The 27,433-nt window shown below is 40.2% G+C and overlaps 1 protein-coding gene across 1 annotated transcript in view; it reads right to left on the reverse strand.

The window, feature by feature from the left end:
- LOC132399349 (uncharacterized) overlaps positions 1-27,433 on the reverse strand; it is a 215,820-nt gene that overhangs the window by 86,794 nt on the left and 101,593 nt on the right. The window contains exons 30-35 of the mRNA XM_059979603.1: positions 24,434-24,736; positions 20,358-20,587; positions 14,596-14,757; positions 12,987-13,064; positions 9,347-9,718; positions 3,138-3,494 (exon numbers count right to left, since the gene is read on the reverse strand). Of these exons, the coding sequence (XP_059835586.1) occupies positions 3,138-3,494; positions 9,347-9,718; positions 12,987-13,064; positions 14,596-14,757; positions 20,358-20,587; positions 24,434-24,736 (1,502 nt within the window). The remainder of the gene's footprint in view (positions 1-3,137; positions 3,495-9,346; positions 9,719-12,986; positions 13,065-14,595; positions 14,758-20,357; positions 20,588-24,433; positions 24,737-27,433) is intronic.

A 27,433-nucleotide genomic window follows, 5' to 3' on the forward strand; every position in this document is an offset into this window, starting at 1 on the left:
CCACAGGAAAATTAATCTCAGGGATGTATACGGTGACATTCATTTACTTTGATAATTTACTTTGAACTTTAGAAATAAAAATGAGCTTCAATACACTGTGTATAACATTTAAGAAATCATTAAGCACGAGCATACTTTTTCCCTATTTCATGATACTCTTCAAAAGAACTTTTCCTACACCTATAAACCAACTTTTCACTAGTCTTATGAACCAATTTTTCACTTAAAGCACCTTTAAAAGTTAATATTCAGTCCCCTACAATACACTACCTCTTCTGATAGTACATCCTAGATTGTAAGAAAGTCATAAAGTTACAGAACAGACAGAAAACGCTGGAGGAACTCAGCAGATCAGGCAGCATCTACCGAAATGAATAAATCATCGACTTTTTGGGCCAAGACCCTTTCAGGACTAGAAAGGAAAAGGGAAGAAGCTAGAATAAGGCGGTGGTGTTGGGAAAGAGTACAAGCTAGAAGGTGATAGGTGGGTAGGGCAGTGAAGTAAGAAGCTGGGAGGTGATAGGCCAGATAAGTGGAGGAGGGCAGATGAAACAATAAGCTGTGAGGTGACAGTACCCAAGGCAACACAGCATAAGTATAGGCCCTTCAGCCCATTGAGTCCTTGTTGACTCAGCAGGCCCAATTTCCTGTGTTCCGTTCATTTCCCTCCAAGTCCCACCTCTCCATGTATCTACCCAAGTATTTCTTAAATTATACTATTGTACCTGCCTCAGCCATTTCTTCCGGCAGTTTGTTCTATATTCTCACCACTCTCAGCACAAAAAAAATGCCTCCCCAAGTCCCTTTTAAATCTTTCCCTTCTCACCCTAAATCTATTCACCCAAGTTTAGGACTTCCCTACTCTGGGAAAATGACTTACTGTCCACTTTAAGCAACACCCACAAAATGCTGGTGGAACGCAGCAGGCCAGGCAGCATCTATAGGGAGAAGCACTGTCGGTGTTTCGGGCTGAGACCCTATACCTACCCGAGAGTGTAGATAGAGCATATGCTCTATCTACCAGAGAAAGCAGGATCTCCCAGTGGCCACACATTTTAATTCCACGTCACATTCCTATTCTGATATGTCTATCCATGGCCTCCTCTACTGTCAGAATGAAGCCACACTCAGGCTGGAGGAACACCACCTTTTATATCGGCTGGGTAGCCTCCAACCTGATGGCATGAACATTGACTTCTCTAACTTCCATTAATGCCCCTCCTCCCCTTCTTACCCTATCCCTGATATATTTAGTTTTTCCCCCCTCCTCTTTTTTTCCTCTCTCTCTGCCCATCACTCTGCCTGTTCTCCATCTCCCTCTGGTGCTCCCCCCTCCTCCCCCTAGGCCTCCTGTCCCATGATCCTTTCCCTTCTCCAGCTCTGAATCTCTTTTGCCAATCACCTTTCCAGCTCTTAGCTTCATCCCACCCCCTCCAGTCATCTCCTATCATTTCGCATTTCCCCTCCCCCCAATACTTTCAAATCTCTTACTATCTTTCCTTTCAGTTAGTCCTGACAAACGGTCTTGGCCCGAAAAGTCAAAAGTGCTTCTCCCTACAGATGCTGCCTGGCCTGCTGCGTTCCACCAGCATTTTGTGTGTGTTGTTTGAATTTCCAGCATCTGCAGATTTCCTCGTGTTTACTGTCCACTTTATCTCTGCCTCTCATAATTCTAAACACTTCTATAATACCACCCCTCATTCTTCTATATTCCAAGTAATAAAGACCTAGCCTGGTTTATCTATCCCTTTAATTTAATCCTTCGAGCCCTGGCAACACCTCATAATTGTTTCTTTACTCCTGCCAGTTTAACCACATCTTTCCTATAACACAACAAACCTGTATACAGCATTCCAAGTACGCCATGTTAAACAGCAGATGAAGGCCACCATTATCAATGAACTACGTACTTGCAGACATTAGTCCCTCTGTCCCATTACCCTCTTTTCATAGTATAAATCATTGACTTGTTTGACTTTCCAAAATGCATAACCTCGCAATTATTTATATTGAAATCCATTTGCCACCCCTCAGCCTATTTTCCTAATGATCAAGATCCTCCTTGTAACCTATCATTACCTTCTTCACTTTCAACAATAGCTCCTAGTTTCATGTCATCTACAAACATACTGATTAAGCGTTGTGTATTTGCATCCAAATAACTTAGGTAAATAATAACAAGATTCCCAGCATCGACCCCTGTGGCACATCACTGGTCAGTGGCCAGCATTCCAAGAACCAACCTTCAAGCACCACACTTCACCTCCTAGTTTTGAATCTATCTAACTAGCCCTCCTGGATTCCAAAGGACTTAACATTCTAGACTAGCCTATCCCATTGGCACTTATTGACACTTTGCTAAAGACCAAATAAACAATATTTACTGCCCTACCCTCATCTATCTTTTTGGTTACTGCTTCAAAAACTCTAAAAGGTTCATCAATCATGACTTCCCACACACAAAGCCATGCTGACTCGTAATCAGAATCAGTCTATCAAAATCCCTCCAGGAATTTGCCCACTACTGATATAATTCCCTGACTTGTCCCTGACTCAGGAACTCCACCAATGGCCAACAATGAAATATCTCTGCAAGGCCCTCCACAATTTCTTGTCTAGCCACCCTCAAGTCCAAAGATGCACATGGGCGGGCCCTGAGGACTTACTCACTTTAATGCAGTGTAAGACTGCAAATAACTCCTCCCTAATAATATGAATATCCTCCAAAGCATCTCCACTTGTTACCCTTAGCTCTTAAGTAAACACGTTAATTTCTGCAATAAACACTGACGAGAAATATTTGTTAAAAATCCCACCCACCTCAAGAAATAAGTAGCCATGCTGATCTCTTAGTGGGCCTTCTCTCTCCCTAGCCACCTTTTTACTCCTAATATAATCTTGGGTTTTACCTTACCTGCCCGATCTATCTCACACTCTCTCTCTTTGCCCTCAAAATTTCCTTCTTAAGCGTATTCTTTATCTTTTTAATAGGCATCAATGAATTTGGTCAATCCTGACCTTCTAAACCTAAAAGTATGCTTCCTATTTTTAAAGAAGTATACATTCTTTGGAGATTACATATTTATTCATCCCAGGATTTATGGTTCTTTCATATTTTTACTTTAACTGAGTTCTACCTGTAAAACTTGGCAATCCGTTTCAGTGACCCACATCCACTCTGCTTTTGCACCAGGACTCAAGTTCCCACTGGCTCGGAATTTGCAATTTCCAGACTGCAGCAGGAAAGAACTATCCATTTTCTCTCCCTTTGCAGCAGACAGAAGAATTTCACTCTCACCGGGAAGGCCTTGGCTACTCAGGAGAGGAATGGAATGCTTCAGGAGCCCCTTCACCGTGTACTTGGGATCACATGCTGTCTCCAGATGCAGCTCAGCTGTTTGATCATCGTTGAGCACATTTGTTTGTATGGCAACATTGCAGCTGTTGATATCCAGAAAACCACTGGTTTCTAGGTTCAGTGGAACACCCACTCTCTATGAGAAAACAAAGTAAACATTCACTTGGATATGCATAGACCCTGGGATAAAAATCTACAATATAAAAAGAGGTCTATTTATTCTGGCAGAACATCAAATATATTTAATGCGGGTAAGAAAATGTTTCTTGCAGCTTTGGTGCAGCTTAGATAGTGAGGTCAGCTGAGAAGATCATCGGGGTCTCTCTTCCCGCCATCACGAACATTTACATTACACGCTGCATCCGCAAAGGAAACAGCATTATGAAGGACCCCATGTACCCCTCATACAATCTCTTCTCCCTCCTGTCGTCTGGGAAAAGGCTCCGAAGCATTCAGGCTCTCATGACCAGACTATGTAACAGTTTCTTCCCCCAAGCTATCAGACTCCTCAATACCCAGAGCCTGGGCTTACACCTTACTGCCCTATTGTCTTGTTTATTATAATGCCTGCACTGTTTTGTGCACTTTATGCAGTCCTGGGTAGGTCTGTAGTCTAGTGTAGTTTTTTTCTTCTGTGTTGTTTTTTTACGTAGTTCAGTCTAGTTTTTGTCCAGTGTCATTTAACACACTGATCCTGAAAAAACGTTGTCTTGTTTTTACTATGCACTGTACCAGCAATTATGGTCGAAGTGACAATAAAAAGTAACTTGACTTGACTTGTGTTAAACACTGGAGCCTAAATATCTTCATTCTTTAGTGTATGCCCATCATAGCCCTGGAGGGTTCAATAGTCTCAAAATCCACCAATACCCACATACAGTGCACCGGGAATTACTCTAGGATGTTTCCTGCAGACTTATTTAGGGGTGGAGACTTTGCATTGGGAATGGATAAGGGTTTTCACGTCTTTAGGATTCTGACATATTTAGGTTAACTGTTCCCCATGTCCTTACTTACTGCTCACAAACTTCTGCATCAAATGCATTATTTTCCACAACCTCCGCCATTTTCAATGGGATAGCCCTCCAACCCTTCACTCTCCATTTTCCACAGCGACCGCTCTCTCTGTGCCACATTTGTTCACACATTCCTTCCCACTGATCTTCCTACCAGCATTTACCCCTGCAAGCAGGGCAAGTGCTATATCTGCCTCTTCATCTCCTCCCTTATCACTACTCAGGGCCCCAAACGAGGCTCTTCCAGATGAAGCACCACTTCAGCTGCGAGCTTGTCGGGGTCGCCTACTGAATCCAGGGACGACTTGGTCAAGAACTTTCAATCTGTCTGCCACAACAGGCAGGATTTTCTCGTGATCGCCCATTTTAATTTTGCTTCCCATTCCCATTCTGACAAGCCAATTCATGGCCTCCTCTATTGCAATGATGAAGCCGTTCTGAGGTTAGAGGAGCTATATTCCAACCTAACGGTATAAACATTGATTTTTTAAAAAAATTCTGGTAATTTCTGCCCCACCCCCCTTTCTCTTCCATTCCGGCTCCTCCTCCTACCTTTTCCATCCTCCTCTTTCCATCACCTCCCTTTAGCGTCCCTCTTGCATTCCTTTCTTCCATGGTTCATCTTCTTCTTCTATCAGATTCATTTTCTTTAGCCCTTTATCTTTTCAACCCATCACGTCCCAGCTTCTCACTTAACCCCCCCCCCCCCACATCTTCCCTCTCACCTGTCAGCTGAACTCCTTCCCCTTCCCCCACCTCCTTATCCTGGTTTCTTCACCCTTCCTTTCCAGTCTTCATGAAGGGTCTCAACAGCATTTTGTGTGCTGCTCTGGATTTCCAGCATCTCTTATGCACAGATTAACAGACTAGGCTGGAGCTGAAATGCTTGAGAAAAGCTCTCCAGAAGGCAACAAATTACTCCAATCAGGGAGGGAAGTCCAATTTGACTTCACGATCTCAATCCCCTCACTCCAGATTAGACAGTCTTGGACAGTTTGGTGCTCTGGACGTAGGAGTTGCGCATTCTTGCAAATAAGATTGTTTATCAGCAACACTTAAGTTCTCAACCGGAAACCACCAGGTTGAGTTTGGATAGAATGAGCAGGAGACTCAAGAGCTGATTAACTAAAAAGGCAAAGGTCCAGCTCAAAGAGAAAGAAGTTGTGAAGGAATTGAAATCTAAGATTCAACAAACAAAAATCTAGTCACCTTAAGTAGAGGAGGCAGAGAGAAAGAGTTCAGATGATCCATCAACTGTCTGATAACCACAGCATGCAGACCCTTCAGCACTCTGAAAACCAACCCAAGGGTCTGCCCCACTAAGACTGAATGAAAAAAGCTTACTGTGAACAGTTCTCGATGCAGAACCCCTCAAATAGTTTACCTACCCAATCTGTTTTAACTCCACTCAAGTATTCACCTAATTGTCTTTTGAATGTTACTATTGCAATTGTATCAACTAACACTTCAAGGGTGATTCTTTAATTAGGGTAACTTTTCTGTCCCTGGGACAGATTTTCAAGAGAAAAATAGTTTTTACAAAAACAAGTACTGTAGTTTTAGAAGTTAGGTAATGGTAACTAAACTTTTATTCAGGATACTTCATAAATAATATTTCCTTAATTTTTAAGTGAGTTAAAAACTTCAATGTGCCAGAAAATTCAGTATTTTGTGCTTGTCTCCTACCCAGACTCTGTAACTTTGTCCTCGAAATAAAGTAATAATAAATATTAAATTCATGAAACTTTTAGTTTGTACTTTCTCACAAAATTTTTTAAAACACATTTGAATTCATCTGGGTTATTTTTATACAACATGTACATTTTTTTTATAACAAAGGACTACTATCTCCAATACTTCTGTCATTACCAACACGCAACACACATTAGTGACCAATCAAGTTTTTTCAAACAACTGCTTATGTGGTTGCCATGTAAAAGAGAAGTGACAGGGGAGCATGTGACAGAAGACTGACATTTTGATGCCCAGAAATGTGAGTAATTTAAAGTTTCATACTCCTGATCTGAGAGAAGGCTTAATATGTGTCATTACCAAATGAGTTACTATTCGAGTGTTTTAACTGAGAAATAAATAACGTCACTTTATTTCTGTATATTTAAGTTACATTTACGAGCTACCTACCCATTCAAGTTAGCAAGTGCAAGACTTGCCAACTGTTTCGTTAAAAAGTGAGAAATGTCATTATCATTTCCATTGGTGACATTGTTAAGCTGGCTTCAAAATCATCAGGAAACCGATCAAAAAAATACACAGACACAATTAAAGACCCAGTGAAATATCAGTAGTACCTTGAAAGAGAAAAAGAGATACAAAAAAATAAAGGAGACAGGAAAACTTAAGCTCATCTCACAATTATCAAAATCTGACCTGAGACTGAAGAGACAACAGTAAAGAGTTATCAAAGAAACAAAATGGCTGCTGATAAGAAAAGACAGGCAGTACAAAGTTTTACATTAGAAAATACCCCAACAGAATCTCCAGTAGGCCAGCACCAACAGCATGACCACCATCTTCCTGAGGCTTCACCTATGCACTAATGGAGACAATAAGAAAGTGCTTTAAATTTCAAGTGTTGCCTTTTTCAGAGTTGTTGGGATTTCTGGGAATGTTTCTGATGCACCATCAATAACTCTCTCTGAGATGTGAAGGCAAGATATCGGCTTTTATTGACTGGAAGAAGGAACAAGCAGTGAGTGACCACCATACTACATCCTGGAGACTGACGGCAGGGCTCAGACCTCAATCGCTTTTATACGGGGTCTGTGGGAGGAGCCACAGGAGCAGTCAGCAGGGGGCGTGTCCAGACAGGTATATGTAGTTCACCACAGTTTCATAAGTCTTACTGATAAAAAAAAGTGTGTAGAGGGTTGAATAAATGTTCTGATAGTGTTAAATAAGTGTTGTTTCTTATGGACAGTAGAAAAATAATGATCTCTATAATCTGTTTGAAATTTGAGTTGCTCCTTATTCTAGAGTTTGGAAGAGTTAGGCAGATGTTTTAAGTATTATTGGTTTTTTTCTTGAACAGACTAGACAATGCCAAGACAATGCTGGACTGTCTATGTTCATGTTTCACGTTGATGTTTTTAACAAAATTCTCTAGCCACCTGCCTTAAAATCTGTGATCTCTTATTTAATTTAATAATAGTGCTATCATGTTTGCTGTTGTGTGCTGGGGTAGCAGGCTGAAGGTAGCAGACACCAACAGAATCAACAAACTCATTCATAAGGCCAGTGATGTTGTGGGGGTGGAACTGGACTCTCTGACGGTGGTGTCTGAAAAGAGGATGCTGTCCAAGTTGCATGCCATCTTGGACAATGACTCCCATCCACTCCATAATGTACTGGTTAGGCACAGGAGTACATTCAACCAGAGACTCATTCCACTGAGATGTAACACTGAGCGTTATAGGAAGTCATTCCTGCCTGTGGCCATCAAACTTAACAACTCCTCCCTCGGACTGTCAGACACCCTGAGCCAATAGGCTGGTCCTGGACTTATTTCCACTTGGCATGATTAACTTATTATTATTTAATTATTTATGGTTTTATATTGCTATATTTCTACACTATTCTTGGTTGGTGCGACTGTAACAAAACCCAATTTCCCTCAGTATCAATAAGGTATGTCTGTCTGTCTGTCTAATTTTGATAAATAATGTGTTTTTAATTGTAAGTGTTACTTCTTCTAGTTGGACAGATATCTTGTCAGAGTTAATGTTAAACTAGAACCATTGTTTGTCAAAGTCAAAAGTATTGTCATTACCATCATAGTGCATATTTTGATGGAAAGTAAAGTTTTGTTTTGAAATATTGGTCTGAAATCATTTGCTGGAGTCAAGTGCTTTGACGCCAAAATCAATATTCCGTCAAAAAGGGTTAAAATTCCAATAATCTAACAAGTAAACAAATATTTCATTGTTTAGCCAAGGAAAACATTGGCATGCTAAAAAAATGTTTCTCAAAAATATATTCTGAATATACTTAAAAATAAGTTAAAACATATTTATTAAAGGGCATGGTTTTTATTTGCAGGATTGACTTTGAAATCTTTCTTTGTTATTTCATTTTAAATTAAATTCAGTTATTTTGATGGTGTGATGGTAATGACACTCATCAGTGAAAACGCTACAAAACGCCTTAAAATATAAAAGTTTTCTTAAAGGTTGATCAAAGCCAAGATCCAGTTCTCATTCCAGAGCCTAAAATGAAGGTTATAACATAAACAAAACAGAGATTCAGGTAATTTCATTTTTCAGAATTTCAAGTAATCAAAAGTGTCCCTAATTGAAGAATCACCCTCAAGCAAAGCACTCAGAATTAGACAACACATTTGTGAAAAACATATTAAGACCCACATCATCTCTGATTCTGAGTGAATTGCTTTAAACCAATGAACTTTGGGTTATGAACTGTTTGGTAAACCAAATTCTTTCTCTCTTTATTTAGACTGTCAAAAAATCTTCATGACTTTGAAATAGCTTTATCAAATTTCTTAGCCACAAATAAGTGACTTCTAGAACTAGTTAAAAATGTGGAAAATGAATAAAAGTTAACTGGAATAAACTGGTAGTGCAGTGGTTAGCTTTACAATACAGGTTCAATTCCCGCCACTGTCTGTAAGGAGTTTGTACATTCTCCCCATGACCCACTGTGTGGGTTTTCCCGATGATCCAGTTTCTTCCCACAGTCCAAAGACATACTGGTTGGTAGGTTAGTTAGCAGTTGTAAATTATCCTGTAATTTGGTTAGGATTAAATTGGGGGATTGCTGGGTGCCATGGCTTGAAGGGCCGGAAAGGTCTATTCTGTGCTGTATCTCAATAAAGAAATAAATAAGTACGTTTTGCATTTTATACTACACTTCAAAATGGATGTTCCAACTATCAATTAATTTTAAGGGCAGGCTTTTTTTTTCCATTTAGAAATAAGTTATAAATTCTCTTCCGTACCTCAAGTGTGGGGCATCTGTTCATAAAAGAGGCCGACCAGTTTGTTTTTATTCCCTCCTTCCTTGTCCCTGGACCTTTGAAGTCACCAACAGCTCTTAAGCTACACTCCCCAAACAAAAACTCAAGAGATGCTTCGTGCTTTGTCTCCCTGCTTGTTCGGATCTGAAGTCTGTTTTCCATTGGGACACCCATGATGACAAGTGAAGGAAGAGAGTGTCTCAAACCGATGTCAATGCTGGGGTTCGATGTCCAGATTGTTTGCATTTCCATTATGGCAAACTTGTTGTCCATTTGGAGGTGGCCAATGAAGTCTGCTTCCAAATCGTCTGTCCTCAATGTACCATTCAGGAGAAATCTTGCTGGCATTGCATTCTAAAATATGAAATAAATAAATTACCTTTTCACTGGTACACAAAAAAACATGCTTGTTTAATTGAAGCCTGAGTTAATTTTCTGCAATGGTTTAAAGCTTCATTAAAGTGTCAGAAATTCAGCACTTAAAAATCATGAACTTCTTGAAGACATCAATTATGTTCAATTTTAGACTTTTTAACAAGCAAACCTTATTCTCATGCTTTCCCACAGGAAACAGCTGAACCTACTTTGACACGTGTCTTAATGCATTTGGCCAATACTTATGACAACATTGAATTATGCTGTCTGTTGCTGAATTAAATGGTTACTGTTATTTTGCCATTGCTCAGAAATGTGAGAAACAACAGGAACAATGCTGTTTCTCACATATGGCATACATGGCAAGCAAGAGGTATGCTGTTAGTGATCTGCATCAGTGTAATGTTTAATACATGCTTCTCATTAATGTTGTAAAATGATTCCAATATGCAAAGTGGAAGAAAAAATCTACTTATCCAACATATGCATCAGTTCATTCATCAAGCATACCATACTTACGGCATACCCTTCTAACCCTTCAAATCTGTTCTACTTCTCGTGAAGACTATGGGTGTTCTTCTACCTCAGCTCCATTTTCCTAAACCTTCCTCATAACCTCTGATCCAGAAATCCATCAGCCTCTGTTTTGAATTACCTTCATGACTGAGAATCCTACAGCTAGTGTACAGTAAATAACTCCAAAAATTCATCACCCTGAGTGAAGAACTTTCTCCTTATCCCAGTCCAAAATTGTATAACCCTTTTTTCTGAGACTGTAAGCCAAGGGAAACATTCTCCCTGCATGCCCTCTATTCTGTGCTTTTAGAATTACTTTTCATTTTTCTACAAATTCTAGAAAATGCAAGCCTAATTTACATACTCTTTCTTCTTACCACTCCATGAAACATACTGTTGAATCTTCGTTACACTCACTCAATGACAAAGAGGTAAGGAGATAAAGAACGTACAAAGTTCTCCAGGTCTGGTCTCACCAAGGCCCTACATGATTTCAGGAAGACTTCTTATGAACACCTAATTATTGTTAACATACCATTTTCCTCCCTAATTTCTTGGTGCAGTTAATTTTTACTGATTTGTATATTAGGACACTTAGATCCATTTTAGCATTAACATCTTGCAGCCTGTAATGCTGTTACAAAATCTGTATTTCTGTTCTCAGCACCAAAGTGACTGGCCTCACAATTTGCCGCATTATGCATCAGCTGCAGTGCTCTCACTCCCGCAGATTGTCTCGACTCACTTGAAACTTCTTTAGTCTGTCCTCCCTACTTACAATTCAAACTAGAGTTGTATCATCAGCAAACAGGTATATGAAATTTGATCACCTCAGCCAAATATAGATTGTGAATAACAGCAGCTCAAACATCAAGACCTTGCTACTCACAGCTTGCCAAGCTAAAAAAGACTAGTAGATTCCAACTTCTTGTTTTCCAACTACTAACTGTTCACAATCCATGCAATTATGTATCTGTCAATTCCATTTGTCCAACCTTGTTGACCGACCTCCTGTATGGGAACTTTTCAAACTCTTAAATGAGCAACATCAACTGGTCTACTCTGATCTATTCTACTTGCCGCATCCTCAAAGAACTTCAATAGAACAATCAAACATGATTTCCTCTTCATCAATCCATGTAGACTCAGACTATAGGAGCTCCCTTTGCGCTAAACATTTGCACATGACGGCATTTAAGTCAGCCTGTGCTTTTACGAAAGACTTGAGCAGTTCTACACTTGGAAAATCTAAACCAGTACCCCATGGGAAACTTTCACCCAAATTCTTGAGAGGAATTTAGCAGTTTCAACTGTTCAAATCTAAGTTGGCAGAGATCGAGGAGGATCAGGTTAAATGGAAGCAGAAAGTTGAATCTATGCTGGCAGTCACCTCTGCCAGGTAAGTACTGATGAAATGAACATTAAAATACTTAATACTTATGTTTAACACTGCGCGCAAAGTTGTTTCATTCTGTGACCAAATGAAACCATATAGTAATGTATCATCGGTAAGCATAATTTTTAATTGCGGGATACATACACAGCAGCTTCACTTTTAGCCTGTTAGTTTTAATGTGGGAACTGCTCAAGCACAGGGTAGAACGTAGGGTAGAACTGAAGAGAAATGAAAATAATCAAAAATGTTGAAACAAGTGCACTCATCTGGGCACGTGTTTCCTTCTACCTCTAAGTAAGGACACAGGTTGACAATTTCCAGCTTCCACTTTGTAAAGGTGCCCCTGGTGAGCTGGCCACTTGCAGTGACTCTGCAGGAACCTGCAGTGGCTTCCAGACTGACGTCCATGTTGTTGTCAAATGTAGCCGCCTGTGCAATTATCCTGTTACTGTCAGGTATTCCCAAGCTTCTCCAGGTCGGAACAGCGTGTTGGAGGAACAGGTCCAACCGATTCCTTCTGCCCCAAATTGCTCTCAGTTTCAGCGTGAAAGGCTTTGCATCAAATATTACATCTGTAACTATTCCAATGGAATTACTTCTGAAATATGCCACACCCTCTGACTGTATACTTGCAGGAATTTCAAAGGATTTCAATTGCCTCATTCTCTGCTGCATAGTCCAAGTTAATGTAGCTTTATTCATGAAGGCAAAGAGCTTCCCACTTGTATTGAAATAATTCTCATTGTCCTGCAGCTCCAAGCTACCAGTGTAGAGATTCTCTTTAACCTCTCCTTCTGCTTGAAAGGCAAATCTCTTTTCTCTTCTAGTTCTCCCGCTCTTGACCTTGTGTTCCCATTTGATTTTGGCACCATAGGAATCGGTGCATTTTGTGCTAACATTCAACATAGTGAACATATTTTTGGACAATGTGCTTAGTGATCCTGTCAAATCACATCCACTTGGTCTCATCAAGCCTCTAATTTCTATAGAGTTATTCACAGATTTACTACCTGGCCTCAAGTAGGAGCCCATCCAATGCCACTCGAGATGTGGTTTATTTGAAAATGCACCATCTGTTAAAATCTTATGACCATCAGCCACGACCTCAAACATGGCCACTTGCTTACGTGCGTCACTATTGTAAAAGGTCAGCACTTGGGTATCTCTTGGGAAGCCCAAAGACCGCAATAACTTGAAAGTATGAAGAAGTCTTGCTCTTAACTTCCACCTAGGCACTAAATTCATGCAACCTTTGAAACTAAGACCCTGCTTGTTATGCCTTATTTCTAGGACGGAGCAATATCGGTGGCGTCGTTTTGTAAGAGAAATCTGTACCTCGAAAGGTTTTATGCCAACACTTCCAGAACAGTGTCCCAGAAGCAGCTTCTGGGAAGCTTCTCCACTGCAGTTTACCTACAAAGACAAAAAAGTATTATAAACAGATAGCTTAGTAAAGTGAGAAAGAAAGAATAGCTTATTAATGAGAAAGCAGCCTAATGACAAAATATATGGTAGTCTATTTGTTCTACCAAGTATTTTCTCTGTAATATGGATTTTCCATCTGAAATGCCTGACCTTGAGAGAGTCCCTATGGATTGTGAACTTATTAAATTCTCTGCATTTCTATTTCTTTAAATAAATAAAAATCTACCTGTCAGTACTTCATTAGGTTAGTCAATACTGATGGCCTTGAAAAGAATATGCCATCATTTCTCTTCCATTAAAATCCAATTCCTTATCCTTTTTTCTGCATCACCTTCTTCGGGTATCTCTCCCAGCCCAACTACCCACAGACAACTGTTTGGAAAGTACAGGATCTGCAGTGACAAAGTCAAAAACTATGCAGAACAGTTCAGTGCAGTTAGATTGCTCAAGGTCGATGCAGCTGACAATGGATTTACAACACACATTCATGATGCATTTAATCCAGGAGTTTGCAGCCTGGGGTCTACAGACCCCTTGCTTAATGGTATCAATCACGGCATAAAAGTCCTGTGCTATAATATTTTATATCAATGGTAGCATATACAATGATATTTCACTAAAGGTGAAATTTCACTATTCACTAATAGTGCATGTCACTATCTATACTTCATAACTTCAACAGAATGTATTATAACTAAAATTCATTGTATTTCCACTGACAGAAGTGCATTCTACCTGATTCCACTACATCAGGTAATGCCCACTACATCAGTGAATGTACATGTTCCTACAGAAATGATTCTATTCTTTCTACTGAAAATGCTTATCAATATGTTCCATTAATTTCTAAAAGATAGAAATAATTAGGCCTCATAAAGTAACAGCTGTGCTGGGGATCCTGGATTTTGCCCAACTTGTGCACCATTTTGGCAATAATTTCCTTTTAGTTTTTGATGCTATCGGCAGCTTAATTTAAATGAAATGAACAAAAACAATAATTCGTAAAATGATACAAGAGGAAAATAGACTGCTTTCAGAAATCAAAAAATGTTTGATTAACATTTAGCATATAACGACACATATGGATCTGAACGTGTGATGAGGTGCTTAGAAACATAGAAAATCTACAGCACATTACAGACCCTTCGGCCCATAATTTTGTGCTGACTATGTAACCTACTCTAGAAGCTGCCTAGAATTTCCTTAACACGTACCTCTCTATTTTTCTAAGCTCCATGTACCTAAGAGTCTCCTGAAAGTCCCTATCGTATCTGTCTCTACCACCTTTGCTGGCAGTGCACTGACCACTCTCTGTGTGAAAAACTTACCTCTGACATCCCCCTTGTACCTACAAGCATCCCTCCAAGCACCTTAAAACTCATGTTAGCCATTTCAGCCCTAGGAAAAAGCCTCAGGCTATCCACACAATCAATGGCTCACAAAAAAATTTTGTCAATGCTTGACAAAAAAGATACAAGACATGTTGTAGTCCAGTGTGTTCCACGTAATATAACCCCACCTGAATTGTCGCTGGTATTTGATCGGACAGTGCTGTTACATCATGGTTAAATGATAAAATGACCTCCACTGTTTTCATGGTGCTCCTCTGCTCTATCTCTGCTCTGAGATGCTGCTCCTCCAATCTGATATTTACATTGGCAATGTATCCGTTTCTCAGGTTCTGTTTAGGAGACAAGATTAACACTTAAATTGAGGCATGAAGAAGCTAAAGCTCTTTCTTTCAAGTTCAACACAAAATTGAACTGTCGAAACCAAAGATATACAAGGCTAAAATAAAAAATCAAGGGTATTATAACATATATGGATTAGAAACTCAGAATATACAAGGTTCCCTATAAACTAAACCTCACTATGAACTCCAATGTTTTGCAACTGATGTAATCACTTCTCAAATTATTATTGCAGAGGGATCTAGGCATATTGCAAGCAATTAATTATTGTTTGAATGCCTCCAATATATTAAAATACTAACAAGGAATAAATCATAAACCAGGATTAACAATACTGCAAAACAGTTTCACACTTTTAACCGCTGGATCATTAGTTGCTTTGTAGAAGCTGAAAGTTTCCTAATTAATGCGCTAACATCCTCTACATGGATGTAGTGAAGAGATTGAGCAAGATAGCATTGGTGAAAAACAGCGGCGCTTTGCAGGCAGGTTACAAAACTTCGAAATATACTTCTTCCGAACTACTCTCACTCCAACTTGCAGCCTACAATTTCCCTTTAAGTAACATTCTTTAGAACCATCTTAATGAAATAGCAATTTCGTGATCTTCTGAAGGACTCAGCGGACTTAACTCTCAAGAATGCAGGTATGGTACTTCTGATGGACCAAAGTACATCATCATAGCTGAAAGAGATGGAGGAGGGCAAAATTTCAAGCCAGGCTGAAATGTCAGGGTATGAAACTCCCTCCACCCAGTATCTTGACAGCAAATCTTGTTATCTGGAGAACAAAATTGAGTACCTAAGGGCAAGATTTCTGTATTGGAGGGAAATGAGAGAATGTTATCTTCTGTGTCTCATGGAGACATGGCTAACTCAATACACACGGATTCAGTGATCAGACCCAACAGCTTCGTGATACAAGCGATGGACTGGACTGCTGATAGGAAGAAGGCAAAAGGTGGTGGTCTGGGTTCCATGATAAACTCTTTGTGGAGCTCTGATGCAGTGGTCTTGTTGAACTCTTGTTCCTCTGACCTGGAACATGGAATGATTAAGTGCTGACAGTTCTACTGACTAAGAGAGTTCTCCTCCATAACCCTGGCTGCTTCCAGATGGGCTCACTGTTTCTTATGCTCATTCTGACCACCAAAACATGGAAGCACCTTCACCTAGTGATATCAGTCTCTGAGGCAGATGTGAGAGCATCCGTCAGGAGGGTGATCCCACGGAAAACATCTGACTCAGGTGGGGTGCCTGGCTAAGTACTAAAGACCTGTGCTGATCAACTGGCTGGAGTGTTCACTCTTGCTTTGGCAGTCTGAGATACTGACTTGCTTTGAGCAGGCTTCAATTATACCAGTACCTAAGAGGAATGTGGTAACCTGCCTCAATGACCATGATCCAGTAGCACTTGCATCCACTGTGATGAAGTGCTTTGGGAGATGACAATGAAATATATCAATTTCTGTCTGATAAGTGACTTGGACCCACTCCAATTTGCCTATCAGTACAACAGATCCACAACAGATGTCATCTCATTGGCTCTTCACTCAACATCTGGACAGTGAAGATGAATTCATCAGACTGCTCTTCATTGACAACAGCTTGACATTCAATACTATCATCCCCTCAAAATTAATCAGTATGCTTAAACCTAGATTTCAGTACCTCTTTGTGAAATTGGATCCTCAAATTTCCTCACTTGCAGACTCTAGTTAGTTTGGATTGGCAGCAACGTCTCCTCCGCAATCACCATCAGCACAAGTGTACCACAAAGTTGTGGGCTTAGCCCCGTCTAATCACTTTATATTTATGACTGTGTGGCTAAGCACAGCCCCAATGCCACTTTTAAGTTTGCTGATGAGATTGGCTGAATCAAAGATGGTGTCAAATCAGCATATAGGAGGGAGATTGAACATCTGGCTGAGTTGTGCCATCACAGCAACCTCTCACTCAGTGTTAGCAAGAGCAAGGAGCTGATTATTGACCTCAGGAGGAGGAAACAAAGATCCATGAGCCAGTACTCATTGGGGTATCAGAGGTAGAGAGTGTCAGCAACTTTAAATTCCTTGGTGTTTTCAGAGGATCTGTCCTGCGCCCAGCACTTTACGCCATTACAAAGAAAGCATGGCAACACCTCAACTTCCGTAGAAGTTTGTGAAGATTCGGCATGTTATCTGAAACTTTGACAAACTTCTATAGATGAGTGGTGGAAATTACATTGACTAGTTGTGTCATGGCCTACTACGGAAACACCAATGTCAATGAATGGAAAAGCCTACAAAATTTGGTGGATACAGCCCAGGTAAAGGCACATCTAGATGGAAAACAGCATCCATCAAGGACCCCCACCATCATTTTCTCACTGCTGCCATCAGGAAAGTACAGGAGGCTCAGGACTTAACACCACCAGGTTAAGGGACAAATATTACCCCTCAACCATTGGGCTCTTGAACTAGAGAGGATAACTGAACTCACCCTATCACTGAAGTGTTCCCACAACCTACTGTATGTATTCACCATGAAGGACTCTTCATCTCATGTTCTCAATATTTATTGCTTATTCACTTAATATTATTATCACTTCTTTTTTCTTTTTGTATCTGCAAAGTTTATTGTCTTTTGCACTTTGGTTGTTTGTCTGTCCTGTTGGGTGTGGTTTTTCATTGATTCTCGGAGTTTCTTGTATTTGCTGTGAATGCCCGCAAGAAAATGAATCTCAGGGTTGAAAATGGTGCTATCTATGTACTTTGATAATAAATTTGAATTTTTGAACTTTGAGATTCATATCTATAAGATCCCTTTAAGGAGATGCAAATTTCAGTATACTTGTACGATTACTGGCACATTACACTTTAAATAATCTTTTATTTAAACATCTTCTAAGCTGGACAGCAGCATTCCCTAATAGCATATTTGTTCAATTTATCACTATAATTACTGAGTTAAGAATCAACATTAAGACAAAATTTTTGTTCTCAACATGGTTTAGTTGTGGACTTAGTTTCTAGAGATTTATTTTGATTTTCTCCACTAAAAATATGTTCATGAAGGACCAAATATAAACACTTATATTACAAGACAAATGGAACAAATAGTTAAGGCAAAAAAATTGTTTCCGTACTATGAATAGTTATGATTGTCATCTAACTATGCAGGCATTTTTGAAGTATAATACAGATGTACTATAATATTGCCTTTATACATTATATGTATAAACAACCATTATAATATTGCTTATATGTTATACATTACTAAGTACTGATGAAGGGTCTTGGCCAGAAACGTCGACTGTTTACTCTTTTTGCTAAATGCTGTCTGATCTGCTGAGTTCTTCCAGCATTTGGTGCGTGTTGCTCTACGTTTAATTTAATTGAGTAACTAACATGCGAAAATCTGCAGATTCTGGAAATCCAAAGCAACATACGCAAAATGCTGGGGGAGCTCAGAAGGTCAGGCAGCTGTTAATTAATTAATTAGTGATACAGCACAGAACAGGACTTCCTGCCCAGTAACCAACCTATTTATTACCCACCCAATAGAATATAGGACCATAAGGTATAGGAGCAGAATATGGCCATTCAGCCCATCAAGTCTGCTCTGCCATTCAATCATGGGCCGATCCAATTCTTCCAGTCATTCCTACTCCCCTGCCTTCAGCCCATACCCTTTGATGCCCTGGCTAATCAAGAACCTATCTATCTATCTCTGCCTTAAATGCATCCTGTGACTTGGCCTGCACAGCCACTCGTGGCAACAAATTCCACAGATTTAACACTCTCTGACTAAAGTAAATTCTCCGCATCTCTGTTCTAAATGAATGTCCCTCAATCCTGAAGTTGTGCCCTCCTGTCCTAGACTCCCCTACCACGGGAAATAACTTTGCCATATCTAATCTGTTCAGGCCTTTTACCATTTGGAATGTTTCTATGAGATTCCTCCCTCATTCTCCTGAACTCCAGGGAATACAGCCCAAGAGCTGCCAGACGCTCCTCATACAGTAACCCTTTCATTCCTGGAATCATTCTTGTGATGCATATCTGCCTATTATATGGGCAATATTATAATACAGCTTTATCTTCTAAAGGCATATTAATAGGTATATTTATTAATAGTGTGTCCACCTGCTACATATCATAACCGGTATAATATGCCTGTCAACAGACAGGTTGATGAAAGGATGGAATACCAAAAGCATGGTTATGGTGGAAAGAGTTGGAGAGGTTTTAAAAAAAGAGAGAGCTGAGAAGGTGGAAAGAACTGCGTAGACAAATGCACATTGCTGAAGCATGCTCACGAAGTGAACAACTGCAGATCCCTAAGCAAGATACAGCATACAATAGAAATGCCAAATAAAACAGAAATGCTGCAATTACTCAGCAGGCCAGACCGCATTTGTAGAGAGAGCCTTCCAAGTCCATGGTCAAGTTAATAATTGCACAGAAAGTGGGGAGCATGGAAGAAACATAAAAGAAGATCTGTGAGAGACTACAAGACCAGAACAGAATTACTCATTTGGCTCTTTTAAAAATGATTCTCCAGTGGCAGCTCATTCCTTCTTTCCAACATTGAACTTGTCTTCCTTAATACTAACTCAACCAGCAAGTTAACTTTTAAAGAATCCTGTATTTGGAATCCCAATCCCTTTGCACCTCTGATTTCTAAATTCCTGACCCATTAGAAAATAACTTATGTCTTTATTCCTACAACTAAAGTGCATGACCGTACACTGCCCTACACTGTAAAACCCTCCACTTCTTTGCTTGTTCTCCTAATCTGTCGAAGTCCTTCTCCAGACTCCCTGGCTTGTCAGTGCTTCCTGCCCCTTCACTTATCTCTGTATTATCCGCAAACCCGGCCACAAACCCATCAATTTATTACATTTAATGTGAAAAGTAGTTACTCAGCATCAAATCCTGTGGAAAATCACTAGTCACCAGCAACCAACCAGAAAAGGAACTCCTCACTGTGATACCACTTTTAGCTTCTTCCTCTCAAAATGTAGGACGAATTCTATCATATTATGATCACTGCCTCCTAAGGATTCCTTAACCTTACGATCCTTAATCAAATCTGGTTTATTACACAATGCCCAATCCAGAATCTTCTTTTCCTTAGTGCCTCAACTACAATCTGAACTGTTAAGCCATCCCATATGCATTCTAGAGCAGAGATGGGGCAGGGAACAATTCAGTCTTAATGATGGTGCTGGCTGAGGAGAGGTTGGTAAAGGCTGAAGTTGGTGTAAGTAAGTGGAACCAGAATAAAGGATGATTCATCTGTGGAGGTAGCAAGACTGCAAGTCAAATAGGATTGTGCTTCTGGACTTGAGGATGCTCATGGGAAGACAGCTAAAAAAAAACATCATGGAACACAGTACTTTCAAACAAGCCAATGGAACAGAGAGAATAATGACGTTAATAAAATGAACGTGAGACCTGTTGGAAGTAAGCAATGGAATGAAGCATTTTAGACTTGAACCTTAAAAGTTGATTGAGGAAATTAGATAGGAAGACACAGTTTTGCCTTTATAACAACTGAACACAAACTGAAGAACCAGGCTTCGAAGTGCACATATTTGTGCTCACCTGATAGTGGTAGCTGCCAGTGCACGAGAGCGGAAGACCAAGTTTTTCCAATTCCTCCACACTGTGCAGAAGATTGGCTGTGAGCTGGTAAATGGGAGCACCACGAAATGTTCTTTCCATCTCCACTGAAGCTCGAATGTGCTTCCTGCCACTTTCTATTTCCACTTTGACTGCGCGGTTGTTATTCGCGTGGTCATAACTGAGAGAGAGCTCACCATCAGAAGGTAAACCTAATCATTAATACTTAGAATTAACCAGGTGGCCACCGACAGTGACTTCTGTTCAGGCACAATCACTTTTTTTCACATAATCTGCTAAATCAGAATGCATGGAAATTTAATTGACAAAATAAAAATGTTAGACCCAATTTTATATGACATTAACATGTGAACATTCTTTTTCTAAAGTCACTGTGGAGAATCAGAACCAAAACTTATCAGACCCTTCAGAAACAGCCCAGTTGCTGGCTACTTCTACTCCAGATAAAATCAGTTGACAGTTCCCAGAACAGGATTAGAACCAGGGCTTCCTGGTATGTTTAACAAACTGTTAAAGGGGGATGTGTCATCAGCAGCTCAGGAGGGAACTCCAGCTCAGTTTGGCAAGAGACAGAAGACTACTGGCTGATAATCTGCACAGTTTTCAGTTCTCAGAGTGGAGGGGGAGAAAGGAAAAGGAAATTAAAAAGAATTGGCAAAGTAACATAAACACTCAACTGATAGTTCACAGTTATAAAGCCCAACACTTAAGTGACATTTTCACTTATGAAAGTTCAAAAGTTGATCCTACTGCATGAATAAATAAAACATACAATCCTACGCTAATTTTGCTATATTAAAACCTGGGGACAGAGGGGAATTTCAGGGTCATTGATACAAGACAATTCTGGGGCCAAATAACAACATAAGAAAGACATTTTTACTTTTGAAAGTTCATAAGTTGATCCCATTACATGAGTAACTAAAACATACAATCCTACGCTAATGTTGCTATATTAAAACCTGGGGAGACCTTGTCTATCTTGAACTTGAGACTCTGCACTCTTATATCCAATGATAACAAACAGTAGACGGGGATGAAACAGCTTTGTTCTCAGCAGAAGTTTTCTTTTGGACAGCAGTGACATCGTTCTCAAAACTGCACCTACTGAGCACAAAGGCACCGAGCTGTGGGGTCAGAAACAGTTAACATCTGGCCACTCATTTCTACACCAAACAATAACACAACCATGGTTGTTCAAATACTAAAGTTGATTATAAATGTGAGAGCATGTGGATACCTTGTTATTTTTTCTTTCACTCAATTTCTAGCAGTTTAAGATATTTTCAATTAAACTTACGATTTATTTTAATTATTTAAATCCATTTGAATGACATTTTTATGCTGTTAGTGGACTTTGGCAGTTATAAAAGGCTTCTGACAGCAATGAGGCAGCAGATAATTCTGTGGGTAGGGGATCATGGTTTGCCTCCCACAGTCCATTTCACTTTGCCGGATGTCACCGTGGCCCTGGAGCTTTAAGACCATTCAATACTGCAGAGCCACAAAGACCAAGTGTGATTACAGGAAGGCACGGGCTGGCACTGTTCTCAGCACATCATCATCCAGCTTCATGACAGATTGCAACGTGGTTAACAAACAAAAAAATCATTGGATTAACAACATCAAATCAATACAAGTTTACAGAATTACACTGTCAAACTAGCAAAGGAAAATGTTACTGCATAGCCTCATGAAGTTGTTGCATTGTACAGCACACAAACAGGCTCTCAGCCCAATGAATCCGTGACAACTGTCTACAACCCATTTACGCGAATCCATCATTAATCCCAGTTTTTATTCTCCACATATTCTTGTTAACTCCCCTCAGATTCCATCACTTATCTACACACTGAGGTCAAGGTCGACCACTGATGTTGCATCCTAGCTGTCTATGTGATATGCAAGCCAGGTCAGTACGATATGGAGAGCAAGCTGTTGCCCCGCACAGCTGATGAATCTAAAGGAGTGGCCAGCACAAGTTAGCACCAGCAGTGATCCAGGAGTTGCCAGTCAGTGTTGAACTCAATGTAGGACTGCCTTAAGGAATTCCAGCTCCAGACTTTTCCTTGGGGTTTATTCCTGAAGCCTTCCCCGATGAGTGGGTTTAGCCTCAATACAGCGGAGGTTTGATATCAGAGCTTCCCTTCTCCTAGACGGGCTGCCAACCATGGCTGACAAGCTCTAGCTGCCTGAAGTGACTGGTTTTTAGGCACCAGTTACAAGCCTTTGCCGCTCCTCCTGTCAGTAGAAATGGTTCCACCGGGCTTAGTAGCTGAGCCACAAGCAAAGGCCAGGAGCTGGACTTGGTTGTCTGAGGCTATTTGAGACGCATGCCATCGGGAGCATTTAATAGGTAGTGGGAGCTTATCCCCACTACCACCCATGACTGTAAGAACATTAAGGAACCAAGGTTACCCAACTTGGTCCTACTATGTCTACACATTAGGGACAACTTAAAGAGGCCAAACAAAACAGCAGGCTGCATGTGTTTGGTATTGGGGATGTAACTGGAGCACTCGATGGATGCCACAAGCAGAATATAAAAATTTTTATACAGAGTTGAAGGTCAGAGTCGGAACAGGGCCCCTGGAATAGCGAGGTAGCAGCTCTACTGTCTGTGTCACCCTTCATCTTGTAAGGTTGACAGACTAACAAAGTAGTTTCAGGGAAGCTGCAAGTTAAGGGGAGTCAGCATAAGTGAGGTGAGGTCCCAATCAATCCCCAGAAAGAATTGTGTGACCTTAGAACATGCCTCTGCAGATTCATTTGCAATATTACAAAAACATGTACGGGAAGGCCAATATTTTCATTTTATTTTATTTTTTGCCTGGGAAGAGGGTAAACTACTGCACACATCTCAAAGCATATATGGACAGAGCAGCACTGGATTTGGTAGTGTTTTCCGCAGAGCATTTGACTGACAGCATATTTGTGTGACATCTGATCTGCTGACCAGACTTCCAGAGGTAATCACATCTGGAAGCAATAGCTTCAGAGTAATTGGATTTCTTAGGAAGACTTTGGTTTTCAAATTCTTTGCAACTGGAAAAAGTGACAATGTACAATGGGCCAAAGTTGACTTTAAGAGCTTGATCCTGCACATGTTTTTAGCATAAGAGGCAAAGGTTAATAAATAAAATAGGATTGTTTTGTATTTCATATACTGTAATAGGCTTAAAGATATTAAAACAGAGTTATACTTAAGCTACATCCACACTGATCCAGTGAATTTTGAAAACACCGATGTTGCAAGAAAACTAAAGGCGTCCACACCAGGCATCTCTGAAAATACCTCAATCTACATTAAAATGGGTATTTGGATGAATCTCCTTCTACTGGGCATGTGCGCAGGACACAGCTACAGAAAACAAGTAAAGAAGAAACGGTATACTATTTCCGTTTCCTCCTCTTAGTTCAAGAAAACAATGAAATGCTGCGCTGCCGCCACCATCTGTTCCGGCACGTCATGACAGCGTTTTTCAAAAGCTCCAGTTACCCCGTCCACACTGCACCGCCCAGCTGGCATTTTCAGATCTACACACTCTGGAGAGCGTTTTGGAAAAGCTCTGTTTTCAGGGGAGGAAAACACCGTTTCAGTATGGACGGAGGGTCAAAATGAAGAAAAAAAAGCTTCGGTTATGGATTTATCTGGTCTAGTGTGGACGAGGTGAAATTCTGAAGATTCTGGAAATCTTGAGCAACACACAAAAATGCTGGAGGAGCTCAGCAAGTGAAGCAGCATCTACAAAGGGGAATAAAACAGTTGGCATTGTGAGTCAAGATGACACATCAGGACGGTGAAGGAAAGGAACAGAAGCCAGAATAAGGTGGTGGGGGAGGGGAAGGAGTACAAGCTGGCTGATGATAGGTGGGACCATGTAAGGAAGTGGGTAGGGAGGATGATGGGAGAAATTGGAAGGTGATAAGTGGAAGAGGTAAAGGGCTGAAGAACAAGGAATCTGGTAGGAGAGGATAGTGGTGCATGTAACATGCATAAAGGCAATTGGCTGACAGCTGCCATAAAAACCACATACCTGTAGTTATCAGTTCCTCCAGATTGTGAGATACTTTGCCAGTGACCTTTGTCTGATTTGTTTTGGTCACCTGTAAAAGCTGGAAACATATTGTTCTAATATCAGTTTGCCAGCAAGCCTGGCCCAGTCTTAATTCTTCGCCCAGCTCCAGTTGTCCTTTAAACTCAGTCACTGCTGGAAGTGTTGTGCTGCCATTTTGGGTCAATGTGAGAATCAATTCATGGGCAGTGGTGCTGCTGAAGGTATTGCTGTTTTGAAGGTGCAGGCAGTAAAGGACATCTCCAATTTCAATCTTCAGGTCACCTGCAATGGGCCATGAAAACAAAATAAACAATTAAAAACAACACTGAAAGCAAAAGTGCAGTAAGTAATTATTATTAACAGGGATGAAACAGGATCATTGTGGCAAGGAGAAAGAATAGGGCAGAACTTTTCCTGTCCAGAGATTGATGGGAGTCTGCAATGCTTCTCTCTCACTTAGTCTTTCAGTGGGAGGTCAAGTCCCTACGGAAGCGTACGGCCTAGGACTCTACTCGCTGGTGGTTCTGCGGTAGCACCACTTCCAAGTCTACCAGCTGTCAATGAAATTGAACATTTATAAATGCCTTTGGCATTCATTCATATTCAAAACCAACCAGGAAATATTACAGATATTAACAATTTAAAATTATTTAAAACATACTAAAATTACACACGGAAATAATGGAATTCACCGAGTATAACAAATAAAAAAGCCCCAAAAATTCACTTGGCAGCCTATTTCTCCTGTTCATTTGGAAGGAACCAGTCTATTGTCGTCAGGATTTACACACACTCAGACATTCCAGAATGTGCAGGGGTTCATGCTACACTCTAAGGGCCAATGAGAAATTTGTTGATGCAGTACAGGAAAGCCAGCAATACAAGTATCAGATCAGAAGTTGCACCTTCATTTCAATGGGGCAGCCATGGAGAAACGCAGTGAGGTCTGGCAGAAGTACTAGCGCCTGGGCAGAAGATTTAGCTCAATATCTTTGTCCATGATTTCTTTCTTACCATTCAACTTGCTTACTTCAAATTTGAATATAAAGCATTACATTCTCATAAAGGTAACAACCAAATGTTGATGCCAATTTTCAAACACAAGACCGTAGAGAACCTGCATTCCTTTGAAAGGACCTAAAAGGACCAATTCCCTTTCCACAGACCAGTTGTGTTGAAAGTCCATTGACTTCAATATTAACTCCAATGTTCTCTCCATAAACATTTACCAGCTTTTTAAATAATATATATCTCAGATACAGTATTCTGTTATCATGCCCTCAGTAATGTATATAAAACACATTTCACAGCTAAACTCATCAAGACTGACAACACTTCCAGAAACAATTGTGAAATCCAAACTGAAAGATTGCTCTTGATCCAAGTTGGTCTGAATAAAATAAGTTAACAGCCAGCTCAGATTCAATGGACTGAATGGCATAAGGAAATGTGAATGAAATAATCAAATATTACCAGGTTGTATCACTAAGCTATGGATACAGCATGAGTTTCTCAAAAGGGTCTCATAATTTGCTTTTAATTTAATTAGAAATTCAACAAATCTCCAGGCAATATTATTGCGTCTCCTCAGGGCAATCCATAACATAATGATGAACAATGATCAGTATATGTTCTCAGAGGCATCTAAGATTTTGTTCTGATTACTGGGGACTTTATGCCAAAAGTTACCCACACTCACTCCTGTATATTTACAGGTTTATTGGTGGCAACAACTTTAACACGAATGATTCTTGAACATCACTGACTGCTTCAGAGCGACGTTAGGTTGAAAGGAACCCGCTAGCATGTGGTTAGAGGTTTTTGGTTTGGTTACCACTTACAGGCAAGTTAAAGAGGAGATGAAGAAATATAATTTCATCCAGGACTGTAGGGAGCTGGAACTCATTGCCTGAAGGGGGGGGGGGGGGGGGAGAGGGAGTAGGAATGATCTGAAACCCTGTTACAAAGTATTGTAGGTTCTCACACATAAAGCACTGATCCAAGTGTTAGCTGGTGTGATAGAAAAATTTTTGTTTTTACCATGTTTTTGCACAAAGCACCCAGCACTGCATGAATAGTTTTTTTTTCCTTAACAGCCTTCTGACACATCTAATCAATACCACAACAGTGCCTGCTAGATATAGACTACGGGGCTCGTAGAAATAACCCTTGTTACTCGACACTCCATCTAGCTCTCTCTTATATCTTTATACATTAATTAAATCGCCCCCAGCTTCTTCTAACTAATGTGACCAACTCAGCCTTGCCAACCTTTCTGCGGCATTATAACTACCCTCCGTATCCTTTCCAGTGTTTTTACAATCTTTCTGCAACTTGATCAGAAACATACTGGAGTCATTGGATGAGCCTCACTTCAGAATGCTGTGGACCTTCGGAATGGAGGCTCACGTTGTATTGATTTCTTGGAGGCAGAGGACACAAATTCAAAACTAGTGATTCCATAACGCCAGGTACCAACTTGGAGACTGGTACTGTTGAGTCTCGCAAGTGGGAGGAGAGGCATTCCAGGCTGATATTTTGGTCTAGGAAATGTTTAAAATAGCTCATTAAAACTGAGGTTGCCAAGGGCAAAATCTATAACTTCCAATCTTGAAAACTGACATCATTTGTTCCCAAAAGTCAACATAAACCTCCAGTAAAAATCAGGACCCCAAAGCCCCTCTGTAGCAGAGGTGCAAATGGCAAGCTGACTTCGCTGTCTTGATTATTACATCTAGTGAGTTTTCTAAACATATCCAACAGTGCAAACCATCACAAATGGAATCAATGAGGGAAATGGTTACATATTTTAGCAACGTCATTACCACAAACATTTTACTGAATACAGAGATGAAAAATAATAGTGCCACAAACTGAAGCTAAATCAAAATCAAATTTCTTGTTGAGATTAGTATGATAATTTTTCAAATGGAAGAGCTCTGTTCTAACAGAAAATTATAAATATGCAAATAATCTATT

This window comes from Hypanus sabinus, chromosome 9 (genome assembly GCF_030144855.1).
Source record: "Hypanus sabinus isolate sHypSab1 chromosome 9, sHypSab1.hap1, whole genome shotgun sequence".
Taxonomy (NCBI): Eukaryota; Metazoa; Chordata; class Chondrichthyes; order Myliobatiformes; family Dasyatidae; genus Hypanus; species Hypanus sabinus.